The 20,094-nt window shown below is 35.6% G+C and overlaps 1 protein-coding gene across 1 annotated transcript in view; it reads right to left on the reverse strand.

Moving 5' to 3' along the window:
- LOC134844184 (dynein beta chain, ciliary-like) overlaps positions 1 to 20,094 on the reverse strand; it is a gene marked incomplete in the record, with an annotated part of 486,199 nt that overhangs the window by 400,138 nt on the left and 65,967 nt on the right. Inside the window, 4 exon segments of the mRNA XM_063860749.1 lie at positions 2,659 to 2,885; positions 3,124 to 3,285; positions 3,850 to 4,089; positions 16,928 to 17,030. Coding sequence (XP_063716819.1) covers positions 2,659 to 2,885; positions 3,124 to 3,285; positions 3,850 to 4,089; positions 16,928 to 17,030 — 732 coding nt within the window.

Here is a 20,094-nt window from a genome sequence, read left to right on the forward strand (position 1 = left end):
CAAAAACTTGAAAGTCCAAAAAAACTTGAAAGTCCAAAAAAGAATTGGCAATTTAAAATTTTCTTGTCGGTCGGCGTCAAAGGTGATATATCACCTTTGACGCCGACCGACAAGAAAATTTTAAATTGCCAATTCTAAATTTTAACGAATTCAAATCAAATGCTATAGCTCTTAAGAAACTAGTGCGTAATTCCAAATTCAAATAAGTTTTGTTGCTGAGGGAGACTACACAGAAAAAAATATCATAGTATGGGTTTCAAACAAAAAAAATGTATCTAGGCATATCAATATATTCTTTCTTTTTTATCTTGGGTATTGGGTAGGACACATAATGTACACAATAAGAAAACATAATTATTTATGTTACACTAACCTAACGAGTCAAAACCTTTTATTTCCAAAACCTTAGGAAACTTTTTTTCCCAAAACCCTCAAATCGGACTAGGGAGAAAGATTCAAGATGCAAAAACTACGTTGTTGATAACCTTGAAGTTTATGATAAATTTGCTTCTTAAGGGTAACATTAGACCTAAACATGTATGCCATTTTAAGAAAAAACCGCTCTTCAAGCATAAACAAAATGCAGTATCAAACAAGGATATGCGGGTGGTGTGAAAGTAGCACAAAATGTCCCAACCATATTGATAACTAAAAATTAGAAAAAAAATTAAGTCTTTTTATTTCTTTTCAAACTAGTGCCGATTTCAGTGGGTGGTGTGGATTGAGAACTAAGGAAGGGCTTAAAAAATTAGAAAAGTAGGCAGATCGACATTATTTGATTACTTGTCTCCAAAAATGAATCAAAAACAAAACGAAACAAAATAAACTTATAAAAGTTTTGAAAATTTTTTCTATTTCTTTGTAAAATATTGCTAAATTGAGTTTAATAATACCTTTATTGCCAAACAAGCCCTAAATTAATGTCCAAACCGAGTTTTTTTTCATTGAAATAAAAAAAATTTCCTGAAATCCAAAAAAAAAAAAATTCCATTTAAGGAGCGTTACTTGATCGCGTTACTCAGTCAAATTTGGACAAAAATGAAACATTTATTTCGAAAATATTTTTTGTTGATTACATTGCAATTTAAAGAGATGTGAAAAGATATGTCACTAGGCTTATTCCGATTATTGTTTGCAGTACCTGATTTTGCCTGGAAACAAAAAAAAGATAAAAAGCTAGTACTAGGTTCCTCCCTAATTTCAATGGTCACAACATAAAACTCAGACTAAAAATATAAAAACCAAATTCAATTTAAGTTAAAGCAGAAAGTGTTGGTATTTCGCGCAGAGACATAAATGGATAAAAATGATTTATCAATAAAAAATTCTACAGATTTCAGATGTTTTAAATTTAATTAGAAAAAAATTTGATTACATTCTTTTAATTATCGATTATATGGCACTTTGTTTTGCAAAACTTTATACTGATTATCTTCATTTTGTAATAATTATCGAAATTTTCTTGATTTTTTTTTTGCATGAAATTTCATGCATATTTTACTCAAATTGCTTACATTTCATATACTGATTGTATACAGATCATAAACAGACTATAAGCAAAATATATGAATTTTATTGTTCTGTGTTGATAATTTAAGTTTTTTTTTAAATTGCACTGAAAAAAATTGCAATCATTGAAAAAAGTATACGGATTTTAAAAAAGTTTTGGATAAAAGTTGTTTTCTAATCGCAGGAACCTCAAGTTGCAAAATCTTCTACGTCTAGTTTGCGGTTATTACTTCTCCTCAAGTGAGTTCAGCTCAAAATGTCATCGAGGTAGACTTTTCCTTTTCACACACTTTTGGCAAAAGTTGTGCAAAAAACAATGGTTTACTTTTGTTTTAGAAAGTCAGAAATGAAATTGTTACAAACCTCTAGTTTTTGAATCAAAAAAATCAGTTTTAACCAGATTTTCAAACATTTTATATGAAGATTATCTACAGATTATATATTGACTACTTACTGGTTATCTATTTGTTTTAAAGAAAAGAATAAAAAGCTGGCAAAAAATCCACTTTTTTGTAATAAAACAATCGATTCTATTTGAATAGAGTCGATTTTGATCGCAAAAAGGTTGTAGATGAATCGATTCTATGATGATGTTAATCTGTAGATTTTTATGTGACAATTATTTTCCATACATTTTTGTCACTCCGGGTTGTCTTTACAGAAGTGGAATTATTTGGTTGTGTAGTGCGCAATTTGAAGTGGTTTGCACGTTTGCGTTAGCGGTGTGGGCGGTTTGGCAAATGGTTTGAGTTTTTTAGTTTTCATATTCCCGAGAAAAAAATCGAAAAAGTTATGCAAAAATTTATTTGAAAATTGAACATTGTTGTGATTCTTTTGCTTTCTATTCATTTTTCGAATTAGCATTTTTTTGAAAAAACAACCTCAAAAATACGTACATTCTAAATTTCTCTTCATATCCTATCATATCGAAATTGTTCGAAGATATAAACAAAATCCTAGAATTTAGGCATATTCAAAGTTAGACAAATTCGACAAATCAAAAAAAATTCAAATTTCTTTCTATATTTTTTTCAACCAAACCGCAAAAACAGCTAACACAAACACGCAAACCAGTTCAAACTACGCATCAATTATTTTAAAAAATGCAAAACAACCGGCTATCCTTAATTTATTTTACATTTCACGTACACGTGCTGCATAGCATCTTCGAAAAGAACCAGATTCATTACAGCGTTCACTTCGTTGTAATTGACCAGGGCCTCCGACAATATCCTGTTGAGAGCATCCCAGCTCTCTATGCGTAAATACTGGGTCTCTCCTAGACCATGTGCGAAGTGGGAGTAAATTAGGGGCGTCACTTTAAGCTCCTCCAAGTTGAGATCTCGCGGCAGGTTATCCTGGTTTTCTCCCCCTTTCTATGAACAAAACAACAAATTGGCTAGCTACCTTTTAATTCTAGCTAACATTTTAAAAAGCAAAGTGTCTAAAATCAGTACAGAAATGTTTACAGTAACTGATTATTTAAAAACCAATTATTTGAGACCGCGTTCGCCTAACTTTTTGAGAAAAGTGCTGTGTTGAGAACAGAGGCCGGCCAATTGACTATAGTGAAGGACAGAAAGAAGCAAATAAATGATAGAATGGCTGACTGACCTCGAATGCTTTATTGAGTATCTCGTTCTCCACTCGCTCGTAAGTATTGAGGTCCTTCGTGTCCACCAACTTGTCCCTGTACACTCTCCTGCACTCGTGCATCCAAAGACGCACGAACTCCTGCGAACTCCGCACGCTCTCTTTCGTCGAGAACAGAATGCCCTGAACAAGGAAAACAGTTGAAAAAAGTTTTTAAAAAACTATTTAGACAGACAACATATATATGGGAATAAAATACCAACAATAGCAAAATCATGCATTCAATTAAGCTCCCCCTTAAGCATATATGAAATGTAGAATATTATCAAAAAAATTAACTCATCAAAACAAACTTGATATAGTTTGAAATTGACAACTTCGAGCTAACTTCGAGCTAGAAAAAAGGCATCTAAAAATAGAAGTTGAGCAATTGTGGGTAGCTTTCCAAGATCGGCGCTATCGATTGTATTGAAAAAGTTTCAAGAATAGTTTTTGATAGTTTCAGATTTGGTTTCTTCTCATTTTCTATGCGCCCTAACAGTTTTTTTAACCCTAGTAAATTGAACTCATACTTTAGTTGGCATCATTTCTGAGGTCACAACTAAGCGTAGAGACACTTGAACTACCCTGTAACAGTTAAGAGCAATAGAAGGTATAGGCTAATAGCCTGCAGTCGTTTTGAAAGCCATGACACGGTTGAGCGTGTGGGAGGGTTCGTTGGGTGTGAAATTTGGTGGTAGTACTAGCCTGGAATATGTTGGATAGGTCTCTGAGGTTGAAGACGTAGTGGAACTTTAGAGCTGTGGGGAGGAAGCAGCTGGTGACTCTGGTATGGAGGTTGAGGCTGCTGTTGACTAGAATGGGGGCCAGTTTGGTCACATTGGGAGTGGCCTGTTGCGAGTGCAGGTGGTGGGAGAGGATGCTGCTGTAGATGGTGGTCAGAGCTTCCTGGGTGGGGAAGCTGATCGCGAACACACTGAAGTGTCGCTACACACAGCACAAAACACAAACTAGAAACCTTATATTGGACAAAAAATTATTGGGCATACCAGAAACAAAAATATTGGACAACGTTCTGAATAATTCTGCTCTTGACTCAGCGAAACGTCGGACCCGGAAGGAGCTCAGCGACTAATTTTCGACTTTTTTTCGACTAATTTTCGGTCGCGGAAATTTTAATTCCGGGACCAAAAATCCATAGTCTGGACAGGGTTTTAATTGGCGGACAAATTCTGGAAATATCGTATCTCGGTCTCAATGGCCAAAAAATTAATCGCCGACTGAGTCTGGAAATAGCGTATCTCAGTCGCGATGGTCGAGATAAGTTACTTGTGGCGTTCAAAGATTAGTCGCTGCGCGGACGAACAATTATTAGCGGTATATGGTCGCAAAGTTCATCACCTTAGGACTTTCGGAGAGTCAGACTTTAGCCCACTGCGTCCAAACCAACTATACTAAGTAGCCACATAATCAAAAAAATCGTGGTAAGGTGGAAAAATTAGTCAAAAGATTCTTGAGGGCAAAGCAACATGACCCAGCTGCCCGTGTCTAATTTTTCGAGTTCTTCGGTCACACCAACGTTAGTTCCGCGGCCTAAAATCTATGGTCTGTGTTATACCCGTAGTATATCGTAATATGATAAGGTAGGTATCGAAAAACTTACTCTGCTTAAGTTCAAATGCATAAGAAATACGAGAGTACATAATTTAAAATCATTCTTTTGAGCGTAACTCCGATCGACTCGAAAACAGTTGAGTGACAGAGACTCATAAATAACTATTACATATTGTTTTGATGTGAAATGAGTACCTATTTATTCATCAAAAATCTTCATGTTTAAGTAAAAAGTTTGATAGTAATAAACTGGATCATAAAAAACTTTGGAACTTGTTTACTGATTTAGTATATTTGGTAAAATAGCAGAAAGCCCTAGTCGATCAAGAAAGGTTTTCCTGCAAGATTTTGCAAGATGGAGTTTATCTTGCAAGATCTTGCAAAAGTGAGGAAATCTTGCAAGAATAACTTACTATGAAAATTTTTCACGAACATTTATTCTGAGCGCCAGAAAAACACTATAGAGAAGTTTGACTATGAACACACTCCAATTTTTTTATGATCACAAGTTTAAAATTGAATAAAAAGTAAGTGGACCAGGTTCTAAAAGCGTTCTTTCATATGCTTATTATTCCGCTTTCTTAAAATAGGAGGAGGTTTTCCAAAAACAATTGTTTTTATTTTTTTTTGGAAATATTTATTTGGTTTTAGTAGTATTGTATCGTGTCCCGGATCCTATGGGATTCCTTCCTAAGGGGGTGGGTCTTCATGAAAAGCAAAATCCTAGGAAAGGGGTCCTTAATTTTTTGGAGCACCCTCATCCTAGAACTTTGTAAATGAAAGAAATTTCCACTCAAAAAGCAAAAGACCCCCTTCTCAGGATCTTCCTAAGCTTAGCTTAACAACAAGGGACACGATACAAAGCCAGTTTTGGGGTCCTAATTCTTGTTCCTGGCTAATTGTATGAATCCAATTAAATTTTTTATATTTGTTTCAGGCGAACGAACTTTCGACCTAGTTGAAATTTGTTAGTGAACGTGGAGCTGACTTTTATGGTACATTAAAAAAATTCGCCAAAGGTACATAATTACTCTCCAATTATGGTACATATTAACTCTCCGAAGGCGGCGTCCGTTCCTGGGCAAAAAATACCAAACGCTAATTTCGTCAAACTTTGAATTAAGAAAAAAGTTAGAGGGAACTTGGTGTACTGAAGATATTGATGAACATTTACAATTAATAGTGTTTTGACTCACGGAAAAAAAAATTCAAAGTCTTTAATAAACTTTACGTCGTGTTTCTTGAGAGGGCAAAAGATTTTTCAAAGAAAGAATACGAGATTATTTTCAAAGATCAGCTTTAATTGAATGAGCTTCAACAAATCACTTCGTGCATTTCAACAAAACAAAAGTCTGGTACTGTGAGCAAACCAATTATTGCTGATAATGAAAACGTGTTCCACCATTCAATTGACTAACTCAAATGGGTTGATAAAGACTTGGAGAGAAAAATCGGTCTACGTTTCAACAAGCTATCAAAATACAAAAAACTTACGGTGGTTTAATTGATTATTTACCATCGTTATCCTAATGTGTCTAAACGGTATTTGCAATGTCTTTTTTTTCCACTGTCCTAAAAATTAGCAGGTTGGAGAGGTAATGGAGAAAATTATAAATGAAATTGCAAAAAGCATGGTTACTCCCAATGATTTATAATTACTTCACGAAATTTATTCGTCTTTGAAACAAACTTATGCAGATAATTTTAACTAACGAAACTGTTTTCTGGCTGCGTGTTCTCTGTTTTTTCTTAGTTTTGACAACCTTAACTACGGTATTTAATTAAACTTGAGACCTTATGGTGGCTTGACTGTTATTGATAACTCTTCCTTGGACAAATACTTGAAAACTTTTACGATTGCACGCGAGTTTGCACAATGCAGACGGATTTATCCCCAAGTTTTACCAAGAGGGTCCAACATACTGTTACATGTTGCCCAGAAACTGTTACAAAAGCTTTATGAGTTATTTGAATGGAAAAGCTTCCTGCCTTTTCGTTAATTTGAATAAACCAGAAGTTTATCAATAATTAGAATGCTAAGCGAGAGATCAGATGTGATTGACGTAGAAGGCTTTCGTTACAAGAAAAACGCCTTTGTAGATAAATGATCAGCAATAACAATTTAAGACTACAGCGACCGACTCATTTTTTTACCTCCAGTTTATTTTAATATACTACCAAAACTCGAACAAAAAGCTTACAACTGGTTAAAAAATATATTTACACGGTCTCCTTTGGTAAAAAAAGTGATTACCTTTAGATACACTCAAATCCTGTACTTCAAAAATTTGTGTTGAGAAATCCTAATGCCGTTTTGTAAGCTAAAGGAAAAGACAGCATTTTTGGGCAAATACTTGGACCAAAAATTGATAACCTAGGTGATTTGGGTTGTCCTCAGGTTGAGAAATTTTGTTTAAAAAAAACAATCCAAGTTGCAATAGAGAAATACTTCATTCCAATTCCAGAAATCATTGAGACCTAAAGAAAAGCAAGGTTTTCTATGATTGGTTAAAAAACGAACAACGGCGATACATTAGAAAACTGGGGACATATCCATCAGCAAATTCAAAGTTTTGTGCATGGACTACTCCAGAGGGTGATATAAAAAATCCATTAAAGGGAATAGAGCGTATTGATTGCAGCAACCAAATTCTTCAGAGAACGAACCGGATAATAATTTCCGGAGAAGAGTTGTCTACATTAGACGTGTTGAGAAAATTTTGAGACGCTGTTACGAGTAATTTAACACAGACTCTTTTGGACATCTTCTAATCGACTTGGAACCCCGCACATCAGATTGTTTGAGATTTTGTTCAAATAATACACAACTTGAGCCAACAGTTTTTATTTGCCCTTATCGAAAGCAGAAACAACTCCAATCGCAAATGAAAAAGAAAAACATATCTATTCTGCGGCATATGGTACAACTGAAACCTGACCAGCTAAGACGATTAATTCGAAAAACTTCAATTTGTGAGATCATAACACTTATTTGCCAATGTTTGCTCAATGTAGTCAATGGTACCGTAGCCGTTAAGCATGCAAGTATTGAACGTTTTGAGGCAGCATACAAGTCACTCCAAAAATCAGTTTTGTGAAAAAGTGTCCAATTTTTTTTGAGTAAAGAAAAGTTTATCCAGTGCGACAAATACTTTAATTAGTTTAAGTAACTCAAATATGACTGCTGAAGAATACCTTCTAATTCCGAAACGCTTATATGTAAGAGAGCAACCACGTGCTTAAGTATTGAAAATAAAAACAATCAACCATCCTACCTTGAATACTGCAACGAAGATAACTTTTACGGAAAAAGCTGAACCCCAACAAGGTCAGCTTAAACTGTTAACGGGAGATGAAAAAAAGAGCTCGAACGTGATAAAAATGAAGTATTAAAAGATAGAAACGATAAACAGACTGAAAGTATTTTAGAACAGTTACAGGTTTTAGAAAAGAAAAAGTTTGTTAGAGCAAAAACCATACTTGAAACCGTAAATAACTCAAAAAGAGTGACTATTAACCGTTACAATGCAACGGTTAAGGTTATATGTGGATAGACTACTAACAGGACTTAAGGTTGCAGTATTTTTATACGAGATGCAACAAGTAACAGAAAATTCCGGCGTTCATTATCATTTAAAACGCTCTCAGCTTGAATGGAAAGCTGACAATTAACCAAAATGCTAAACAAGCGGTTCACTCAGCGTCTTCTTAGGTTCACGAGAAATGCGAATAGGGACCCTCAAGAACCAAGTTAACATGTCATGTTTGATAGGAAAGAAGTAGTGCAAAACCTTGAGAGAATTTTAAAAAGTCTCAACGACATAGAAAAATCCAAAACCAAAATCGCGGAAAAAAGTCAGAAGAAGGCTTCCAATCGTACGGAATGTCCAATAACTATCCAGATTCTCCAACGACAGAAAAGACGGAGGCGAAATCAAAACATTGAACAAATAGCAAAGATTGAAGAAAAATTGTTGAAAAATAAATACAGTGACAAAGGTCTCGCGTTTTTTGGTAGCGTGAGCAACTTGATAAAATGACCAATTTGTCGCGACAGAAAGGTAACCGTTTCCTTCACACTTAAACTGCCTAAACAAAATTTCAAAGTGTCATCCAAAAAACGCCGCGACTCAAGGTCTTTTTTTTGATATCGACAAAATCCGGTCATTAAATCTGGCCTGTGATGATAAACTTGCCATGTACAACCTTGATGTTCAGTATCAGCTTGTTAAAAATGACTGCATGTACTGCATCGAAGAGTGCAACCTTTCGTTGAAATAAAAGTATCCTACTAATACAGCAGAAGCGTTTTACTAATGATAACGTTTTAAAAACGTTCTTTCATATGCTTATTACTCCATTTTCTTAAAATAGGAACACGTTTTCCGAAAACATTTACCACCGATATCCTAATATGTCTAAAAGGTATCTGCAATGCCATTTTTCCCCACTGGCATGAAAATCAGCAGCTTGGCTAGGTGTTGGAGAAAATAAATAATGAAATTGCAAAAAGCAGGGTAACTCTTATTGATTTAAAAATACTTCACAAAATTGATATGTCTTTGAAATAAACTTATCCGGATAATTCTACCTAACGAAACTAATTTCTAGCTGCATACTCTCTGTTTTTTTTTAGTTCTGATAACTTTCACTACGAAAATTCAATAAAATTGTGACCTTATGGTGGCTTGATTGGTTTTGATAACTCATTTTTTTACCTCCAGTGAACTACAATGTACTACCAAAACTCGTACAAAAAGCCTAAAACTGTTTAAAAAATTATTTACACGGTCTCCTTTGGTAAAACGGTGATTACCTTTAGATACACTCAAATCCTGTACTTCAAAAATTTGTGTTGAGAAATCCTAATGCAGTTTTTGACGCTAAAGAAAACAAAAGAAAGCATTTTTGGCCAAGTACTTGCACCAAAATATTGATAACCTAGGTGATTTGAGTTGTCCTCAGGTTGAAAAATTTTGTTTAAAAAAGCAAAAGTTAGCCAAGTTGCAATTGACAAACACTTCATTCCAATTCCAGGAATCATTGGGCCCTGAAGAAAAGCAAGGTTTTCTATGATTGGTTGAAAAACGAACAACAGCGAGACATCAGAGAGCTGGGGATATATCCATCACAAAACTCAAAGTTTTGTGCATGGAAGACTCCAGAGGATGATATAAAAATTCCATTAGAGTGACTAGAGCGTATCGATTGCAGCAGAGTAAGGACCGCATAATATTTTCCAAAGAAGATTTGTCTACATTAGACGTGTTGAGAAAATTTTGAGACGCTGTTACGAGTAATTCAACACAGACACTTTTGGACATCGTCTAATCGACTTGGACCCCCGCACAACAAATTATTTGAGATTTTGTTCAAATAACACACGGCCTGGGCCAACAGTTTTTATTTGCCCTTATCGAAAGCAGAAACTACTCCAATTGCAAATGAAAAAGAAAAACGTAACTACTCTGCGGCATATGGTACAACTGAAACCTGACCAGATAAGACGATTAATTCAAAAAACTTTAAGTTGCGAGATCATAACACATATTTGCGAAAGTTTGCTCGATGTAGTCAATGGAAACGTACCCGTTAAAATTTTAAATATCGAATATTTTGAGACAGCATACAATTAAATATTCACTCAAAAAATCAGTGTTATGAAAAATGCGCGAATATTTTGAGTAAGGAATGGTCCAACTAGCGCGAAAAATACTTTATTCTACTTTTTTTTGTTAAGTGTACCTCACGAATTGGTTATGACTGCTGAAAATTTCCTTTTAATTCCGAAACAATTATATGTTAAAGAGCATCCACATTGCACGTGATCTTCATGAAAAAGGTTTTAAAAAGTTAAAACGCTCAACTCTTCTACCTTGACTACTGTAACAAAGGAAAATTTTACGGAAATTGCTGAGCCCCAACAAGAACAACTTAAAATTTTAACGGACGAAGAAAAAGTACGGCTCGAACATGATAAAAAATAAGTATAAGAAGATAGTAACGTTCGAGAGAAAAGTACTTGGCAGTAAAGAAACAGTGCAAATCTTAGGAGAATTTAAAAAAGGTCTCAACAACAATAGAAAATCCGAAACCAAAACCGTGTAAAAGAGTCAGAAGAATACTCCGTCTCATACGGAATTCCCAATAACGATTCAGATTCTCCAACGACAGAAAAGACGGAGGCGAAAACGAAAAAATGAGAAAATGAAAAAGTATGATGAAAAATTGTTGAAAATAAAGTACAGTGACAAAGGTCCCGCGTTTTTTGCTTGTGTGAGTAACTTGATAAAAATACCCAATTTATTGCGACAGAAAGTTAAACGTTTTTGACCTACCAACACTAAATCCTCTAGCCTACAATCTGATTGATGCTAACAGAGAACAGATTGAGGGAAAGTTTTACGAGTCTGAACTTCATCGCGTTCTGGAGAAGGATAAGTCATAAATAATCAAGACTGAGGGCTCATAATGCCTCTTCAGCCAAAATGTTACCTCTTCCTATACAATTACCCTAGTTTCATCGGCATCAATGAACGTTTCAAAGATAACACTCTGGCCAAATTCAAAAATTTCCTGAGTGAAGAAAAAGATTTGCAAGGTGAATGGAGAGTAGCAGTTAGAGAAATTACCCTCCCGACTCATAAAAACAATGTAACTGACAAAAACATTGTGTACTAGAAAAACATCGGGTTATAGCAAGAAACAAAGTTCTGAAGGAAAAAGATCTCCAGGCATTACCTTGGATAACAGCAAAAATAACAAAAGGAAAAAAATACGAGCCTTGAAAGGATACTGAATGAGATTCGTCTGAAGACAGAATTAGAGAAATCCTATTGTTCCCCTTATGTCTTTTCACTGGGCTTACTGATGCTTGGTGCTCTGTGTTTCAATTAAATTTTTAACTGTACAAAATTTATTCTCGCAAAAATTAAGGAAATGTGAGGCTTCTGCGACGGTCGCCCAGCCATCTGGTGTATTTTGCTCATTTTTCTACATGGCGGGTTTCATGCACTCACGAGTTGCGTCGCAAACCACGCGTGTTTCCCTGGCGCTTGCAAAATGTCTGTTTTTGGTTATATTTTGAACTGCTTTTAACAACGTTTTCAAAGGGTTAGCATGTTGTTTTTCCCACGTAGAATTGTACTTTTAGCCATTGACACTAATGTTCAAGGTAATGTGCTTAATTTTGCCAAATTAAGTAAGAACTATTCAAGTTGGTGGGATTTTAGAAGTTGTAGTTTCAGAATAGCTTCCATTTTTTTGGCCAATGATTGTACCGTACTCGGTAACTCTAAGTCCTAGCCTTTCAAATTATCTGCACCCAAATATGCATTTTTCAACTGATATGGCCAAAATATTACTAACGAGTCAATCTAACATTTTGCTCAACTTCTCAATGTGGTTTCTGTTCGGTTTTCAAGTTCTAGTTCAATAGCTTTTGCAACTCTAAGGGCATGTCCGTGAGCCCGTAGAATCCCGTTCGGATCTAAGAAATGCATGTTGCCTCTTCTCCAGTTAAATTAAATTTTTTTGCTCCTTTTTTAGCTGACTGTATGCATATTGGACGCGCATCTTTCAGAATTATATCAATCCCTATTAATTTGTTCCTTCCTGTTTTAATTGAGCCATGTAGTCTATAGGATGCCCATGTTTGGCATCTGAGAACTTTTCTCGCGGATTAACCTATTGATTTGCTTCGACAGTTTCATTGACTCGTCCATTTTGACAGTTTTGATTATTAGGCTTCACCAACAGTTTGATCAAAAATTGTTCCAAGCTTTCAGTTTTAGGTTGTTTTCGTTGGTGGGTCTTTAGATGTTGTAGTTTCAAGAATAGCTTCCATTTTTTCGGCCAATGATTGTACCGTACTCAGTAACCCCTAAGTCCTAGCCTTTCAAATAATCTGCACCCAAACATGCATTTTTCCTCTGAGATGGCCAAATTTTTACTAAAGAGTAATCCAGCACTTTGTTCAACTTCTCAATGTGGTTTCTGTTCGGTTTTCAAGTTCTAGTTCGATAGCTTTTGGAACCCTAAGGACATGTCCGTGAGCCCGTAGAATCCCGTTCGGATCTGAGAAGTTCCTGTTGCCTGTTCTCCAATTAAGATGAATTTTTTTTGCCCCTTTTCAGCTGACTGTATGCATATTGGACGCGCATCTTTCAGAATTATATCAATCCCGATTAATTTGTTCCTTCCTGTTTTAATTGAGCCATGTTGTCTATAGGATGCCCATGTTTGGCATCTGAGAATTTTTCTCGCGGATTAACCTATTGATTTGCTTCGACAGTTTCATTGACTCGTCCATTTTGACAGTTTTAATTATTAGGCTTAGAAACTGTTGATCGCTGCACTTCTCTAGCTTAACAATGTTCCCCTGAACTATGAAAGATTTTTTTTTGTTTTGACTTGTTTTTGTCTGTATATGAGAGTTCTCCTCCTAATTGTGATGCAATGCTTTGTTGTCCGATAGAGACTTTGTGTATACGATTGGGTTTTTTCTCTTCCTATTTGTGTGGACAGGCTTGTGTACGTTGATTTTACCCATTTCTTTAATTGAGCGTCATAGTTTACATTTTCAGTTATGTAATTGGCTCACCTATCATATTGGTTTTTCTCCCGGTGCAGTTGGAAGAATATCTGCAGTTTTTTACGAATTGTTTCTTTCAAGATCTTGACTCTTTGATTATCGTGGGAAACGAATTAAGCGTTGTTCGCCGTCGATTCTGTTGACTCAATTGGTGTCGCAACTTGTTCAAATGACGTGATCTTGTATCCCTTTTAGCAGACCAATCTATCCGCCTCATAGTCCTCATTAAATTGAATTCTTTTTGGCCGCCCGGACTGAATCGTCCAGCACAATTGCAGTCTTTTTGGTGACAAACTTTGTGGGAGAACATGTGCCCGTAATGAAAACCAGGTCGTGATCTCAAACATAACAAGTGATTTTTAAAGTCCTTTTCGTTGACTCCCCAACTTGTTCGTTTCCGTACCGGATCGAGTTAGTGGTCCTGTCGTCCGATTGGTGGAGTTCCCACCTGGAGTAATGTCTCCCGCCTGTAAATAGTTTAGAAACACTGTCATATCAGTTTCTTGATATTATTGCTCGTGATTTTGTTCCTCATGGTTTGCATTAACGCCCCTTGTCTTGCACAGCTTCGCAATACGCCTATGTTTTGCACGTTTACTGCTTATCTCGTCGGTTGCGGGATTTTGTTGAAGGTATACAGATTCTAACGGGTTTGCTCAATTAAAGCAGGTAGTGCTGTGGTCGGATGGTTGTCTATTATAACTTCCTCTATTTTAGGATGTTCCTCGACCGAGTTCACCTCGTAATTTTAATCTGACCCCATTTTGGAATGAACTCTACTGTTTCTTCTTTCACCTGCGTGTAATAGGTTGGTCCCTCTTTGCCTCGCGTTCTGATTTGTGATTGGTTTTTAAAAGACCTACTTCTCGCCGGTTCGCATAATGAAAGGCTTGCTGTGGCGTTTTTGCCTCGCTAACAGATCCTTTTTTAGTTCGATCGTTTGACATATCGGCTGTAAGCGACTCTCTTTTTATTTCCGCTTCTAGCCCTGTGTCGATGCACGATGTACATTCGAAGCCTAACTTCACCAACAGTTTCATCAACAATTGTTCCAAGCTTTCAGTTTTAGGTAGTTTTCGGGTAAATGCTTCGTATCGGTCGAATGTTACGTTCCTTGGCTTCTTGAATAAAGATTTTAGGCTAGTCCGATATTGCTTCGTTGTTGTTTCTTTTTTTTTGTATTTTCTTGGATTCGAAAAAACTTGTTTGGCCGCCGTTGTCCTTCTCCTTCATAATGTTGGCATCGCTTTTCCAATAGGGCTCGTTTCTCTTGGTTGTGTGTTCTTGTCTCCCTTCATTTTGAGTTTGAAACCCGGTTTGAGCGGGTTTTTGACCAGAGGTGATTGTGCTTTCAACCATTTCTGTAAATTAATGCCATCTTTGCCTATTTTTTGAGGAATAATTGTTGGTTCCATATTGGTGGTTCTGCCTACATATTTTGCGGGAAAGGCGTAGTTTTTGGAGCTGCTGGCTGCGCCATGTTATATCCATGATATATCTTAAATGATTATGGATCATGGTGCGTATTGAGACTTACTCTGACGCTGAATAGGGGAGCTATTGTTGAGGAATATTTCTGGAAAAAAACCGTATCTCGTTCGCGACGATCTCGTTCGCGATTGTCGAAAATCAGTTGGAGCCTGTTCAACAAGATACTTGCAGCATAGTCAAAAAGTTAGTCGCGCACGATGAAAAAATTAGCCGGGGTATGGTAAAAAAACAACACTCATCATTTAAATAAAAACAGAATGATCCACATCAAGGACTCTCAAGTCGTTTTAACCAGATTCCTGTTAACAATTTTTTGGTCGCGCCAGTCGCTTTAACTTTTCTTCGGTCGCGAAGAAACTTTTTTCGGTCGCGAAGCTCTTTTTTTTCACGCGCCGGTCGTTTTTAACATTTGTTTTGTCGCACCGGTAGCGGTAAGCTTTTCTTCAGTCGCAGACACCTTGCCTCGCCGAATTTTGGCTGCCAAGTTTGGCTACGATTGTCTGAAAAAAAAAGAATTTTGGCTGCGATCATCAAGCCACAACCTCGGCCGGGGCAAGAAAAGCCCCCAAATACAATTGCATGTATTTTTAAGCAGCGGTTCTCTGTGATGATCTGAACAACTCCGTATGTTGTTTCTTTCACTTTTGGATGATCAGGCTTAAATAACAAAAACAGCAATTTCAAAATAGCGTTTAAATTCTCAAACAAGCCAGCCACCTTCTCTACCAGGCGTAGAGATAAAAAAAACGATAGCGCGTTTCCACAGACTTCTAGGTTTTGAATAACTTAGCGTCTACCACTTCAATACAGCTTTTATTCAATAAAGAAAAGTCACGCATGTTTTTATAGCAAAAAATACAGTGCAAAGCTTTAGAGAAGTATTGTAAAAGTTTCAGCAAGAAGATCAATATTATTTCAAAAATTTAGAATATTGCCCAATAAACTTGTTGAAAACTATACAGTGCTGATTTATTTTATCCGGACAAAATTAAAAACCTTGAAAGTTAAAGCGCGCTAATGACAAACTGAGTTGAATCAAGAAATCAAGACGAAAAATTATGAGGACAAAAAGAGCTAAGAGCTGTTGTATTGCAATTTATTTTTTGGGAAAATCTGGCCCAAGTTTGCGAACCAAAAACGGATCCTCAGGGATTCGACCTCCTGTCAACCCAAACGGTCCCCCTTTGGTACTATTTAAGAAATCATTTTTGGCCGACCGATCCTAAAATTTTTCTAGATTTACTAACTGGTTTTTAATAACTGGTCCTTTTCCAATTTTTCACACTATTAAGATCAGAGGGGGGGGGGGGGGGGCGGACGCTTTTTCCCTTCAGGTATTCGACACCCTGCTGATCTAAAGAGTGCGTTTGACCCCCTTTGAGCTTTCCATTTGAAATATCCATTTTTTGGTGACAGACCCTAAAAATTTCCTAAAGGCGCCTTAAGCGCCAATATATACTATTTTTGACAGGGAGCGCGCGCCAAAAAAAACACGATTTTGGTCAAAATTTTCCAAAAAGTACCCAAAAAAGGTTTTGACCTGTTTTTTCAAAAATTTGCCTGCGGCGCAGAAAATTTGGCAAAAAAACAGCGTCTTTTTACTGCTTTAGGAGAGCTCGGAAAATCAATTAGCATTATGTGGCCAAACTGTGCACTGGTCGACCTCAAAAAAAAGTCGTCAAATTTTTCGATTTTTTTTTGAAAATCCGCCCCCTCCGTCGATAAATCCTAGATCCACCCCTAAATGTGACACACGCGCTTTAAAATTTCGAGTTTCATTCGTTTTTTCTGGATGATTTAAATCAGCAATGTATCAGAGCAACAGGCCTCTCGAAGCTTCAAGGCGAAAATTATTCTCTGTCTCCATAGTCGAATGGTGCAACACCTGATGTGCGCATACACGATCAACTGATAGTGAAACCTGACTGAAAAAAACTGTGCATCTGTACGTAAACAAAAAAGGTGCCTAACCGATTTACCTTATCAAAACTGGATGGACCCTTTTCGGATTTTAGTTAAGGGATTACTTAGTTGCGAATTAGAGTAAGTTCATCGGCGGCCTATATATATGAATGACAGTAATCAGATCCTCTTATTGGCGACACTCTGCTTGATAAACAAACGAACCTGCAGGCGGGGGTTGATGGTGAAACTACCGGCTGTGGGGTTCATGCAAGAAACATACTGCACTTTTCGGATCTCCTTCTGTGACAACTTCGCTCTGTCATACCTGCGAACAACAAACACGGAAAAAAGTTTCAACTCGTAATAAGTCTCAATTCTTTACGAGTTACAATTCATAATTATAGCTTACAATTTTGACCATTTGAAAAACGGGGCGGAACTTTGTATTCGGGTGTGTTTTAGGTTTTTTTGTTCTGACGATTGCGAGTAGTGAGGAGCTTTGTATTCGGGTGTGTTTTAGTTGTTTTTTCATTTTTTAGGACAAATGAGAAGAATGAGGAGCTTTGTATTCTGGTGTAATTAATTTTGTTTTTGTTCCGAACATTGAGAGTAGTAAGGAAATTATCATTCGGGTGTGTTTTAGTTTTTTCTTTTTCCTTTTTTTTGTTCCGACAACTGATAGTAGTGAGGAGTTTCATTTCGGGTTTGTATTAATTGTTTTTTCATTATTTTTTATTATTGGTACAATCGAGTAGTGAGGATTTTTGTATTTGGTTGTGTTTTAGTTTTGTTTTCTTCTTGTTACGACAATTGAGAACTGTAAGTAAATTTGCATTCGGGTAATTCTAAGTTTTTTTTCTTGTTTTTTGTTCCGACAATCGAGAGTAAAGAGGAACTTTGCATTTGGGTGTGTTTTAGTTGTTTTTTCTTTTTCTTTTCTCAGTTTGGACAATTGAGAACAGTAGGTAACTTTGTGTTCCGGTAAGTTTATATGTTTAATTTTTTTTGTTCCGACGATCGAGTGTAAGGAGGAAATTTGTATTCGGGTGTGTTTTAAGTTTGATCTTTTTCTTTCTTGTTTCAACAATTGCTAGTAATGAATAACTTTGTTTTCGGGCTATTTTAAATTTTTTTCTTCCTTAATTGGAGTATTGAAAAGAATGAGGATCTTTGTCATCGGCTATTTCAACTTTTTTCTTTTTTTAGTCCGACAATTAAAAGTAGTAAAGAACTCAACATTCGGGCGTGTTTTAATTTTTTGATTTTTTTTTGTGTTCCGACAATTGAGATCAGTAGTTTAGTGAGGAACATTGAATTTGGATTGTGCTTTTTTGTTTTCCTTCCTTTTTTTTGTTGGGACAAGTGAGAAGAGTGAGGAATTTTGTATTCGGGTATTTTTTTTCATCTCTTTTTTTGTTCGTACAATTGAGATTAGTGAGGAACTTTGTTTTCGGGTGTGTTTTAGTTTTTACTTTTCTCTGACAGTTTCGAGTAGTGAGGATAGGGTAAGTTTAATTTTGTTCCGACAATTGAAAGTAGTAAGAAACATAACACTCGGGTTCATTATAGTTTTTTTTATTTTATTTTTTTGTTCCGACAATTGCGAGCAGTGATGAACTTTGTATTTGGGTAATACTAAGTTTTTTTCAACATTTGTTCCAAAGATTGAAAGTAGTAAGGAACTTAACACTTGGGTGTGTTTTACTTTATTTTTATTTTTTGTTCCGACATTGAAGATTAGTGAAAAAATTATGTATTTGGCTGTTTATTTTTTTTCTTTCTTTTTGTTCCGACAATTGCGAGTAGTGAGGAAATTTGTTTTTGGGTAAGAGTTTTTTTTTCATCCCTTGTTCTGACCAATGAAAGTAGTAAGGAATTGGGTGTAACTTAATTTTTTCTTCTTACATTTTTGTTCCCACAATTGTGGGGAATTTGTCTTTGGGTGTGTTTTAGTATTTTTTTTGTTTTGGCTATTGAGGAGAGTGAAGAAATTTGTATTTGGTTAATTTAAGTTTTTTGTTCCGAAAATTGAAAAGCAGTGAGGAGCATTGTTTTCGGTTGTTTTTTAGTTTGTTGCTTTTTTCTTTTTTGTTCCGACAATTGAAATTAAAGAGGAACTTTTTATTTGGGTGTGTTTTTTTTTTAATTCTTTTTTTGTTCGGGCGATTGAGAAGAGTGAGGAATTTTTTTTTCGAGTCTTTTAACTTATTTTCTTCTTTTGTTCCGACACTTGAAAGTAGTAAGAAACTTAACATTCGAGTTTGTTTCAGTTTTTTTTCTTTTCTTTTATTCAGACAAGAGAGAGTAGCGAGGAACTTTGCTTTCGGGTATATTTTAATTGTTTTTTTCTTTTTTTCTGTTTTTGTTCGGAAAATTGAGAATTGTGAGGAACTTTGTATTCTGATGAGAGTAAGTTTTTTCATTTTTTTTTGTTTCGACAAATGAAAGTAGTGGGGTAGTCTGGATTCGGGTGTGTTTTAGTTTTTTTCTCATTTTTGCTCCAATAATTGCGAGTAGTGAAGAGCTTTGTATTTGGTAGGTTTAAGTTTTTTTCTTTTTTTGTTCCGACAATTGAAAGTAGTAAGGACTTCAACATTCGGGTGTGTTTAAGTTTTTTTTTCTCTTCATTTTTTTTGTTTCGAAAATTGAAAGTAGTAAGGAACTTAACATTCGGATAGGTTTTAGCTTTTTTCCTTATTTTTCCCGACAATTCGGAATAGTGGTAACTTTTTTAGTCGAGTGTGTTTCAGTTTTTTAAATATTTTTTGTCCGACAATTTAGAAGCGTGAGGAACTTTGTCTTTGGGTGAATTTTATATTTATACTCCTTTTTTTTGTTCCGACTATTGAGAGTAGTGGGGGAATTTCTACTCGGATAAATTTTTTCTTTTTTCTTTTTATTCCGTTAATTGCGAGTAGTGAGGGTTTTGTACAGGGGTAAGTTTAAGTTTTTTCTTTTTTGTTCCGACAATTGAAAGTAGTAAGAAACTTAACGTTCGGGTTCACTATATTTTGTTTTTACTTTTTTGTTCCTACATTTGCGAGTAGTGAGGAACTTTGTGTTCGGGTAATCTCACGTTTTTCTCAACACTTGTAAGAAACCTAACATTTGGATGTGTTTTTTTTATTTTTTTATTTGTTCCGACATTGAAGATTAGTTAAAAAATTTTGTATATGGTTGTTTAATTTTTCTTTTTTTGTTCCGACAATTGCGAAGGTGAGGAAAATTGTATTCGTGTAAGATTACGTTTTTTTCAATCTTCGTTCTGACAATTGAAAGTAGTAAGGACTTCAACATTCGGGTGTGTTTAAGTTTTTTTTTCTCTTCATTTTTTTTGGTTTCGAAAATTGAAAGTAGTAAGGAACTTAACATTCGGATAGGTTTTAGCT

This window comes from Symsagittifera roscoffensis, chromosome 4, assembly GCF_963678635.1.
Source record: "Symsagittifera roscoffensis chromosome 4, txSymRosc1.1, whole genome shotgun sequence".
Classification (NCBI taxonomy): domain Eukaryota; kingdom Metazoa; phylum Xenacoelomorpha; order Acoela; family Convolutidae; genus Symsagittifera; species Symsagittifera roscoffensis.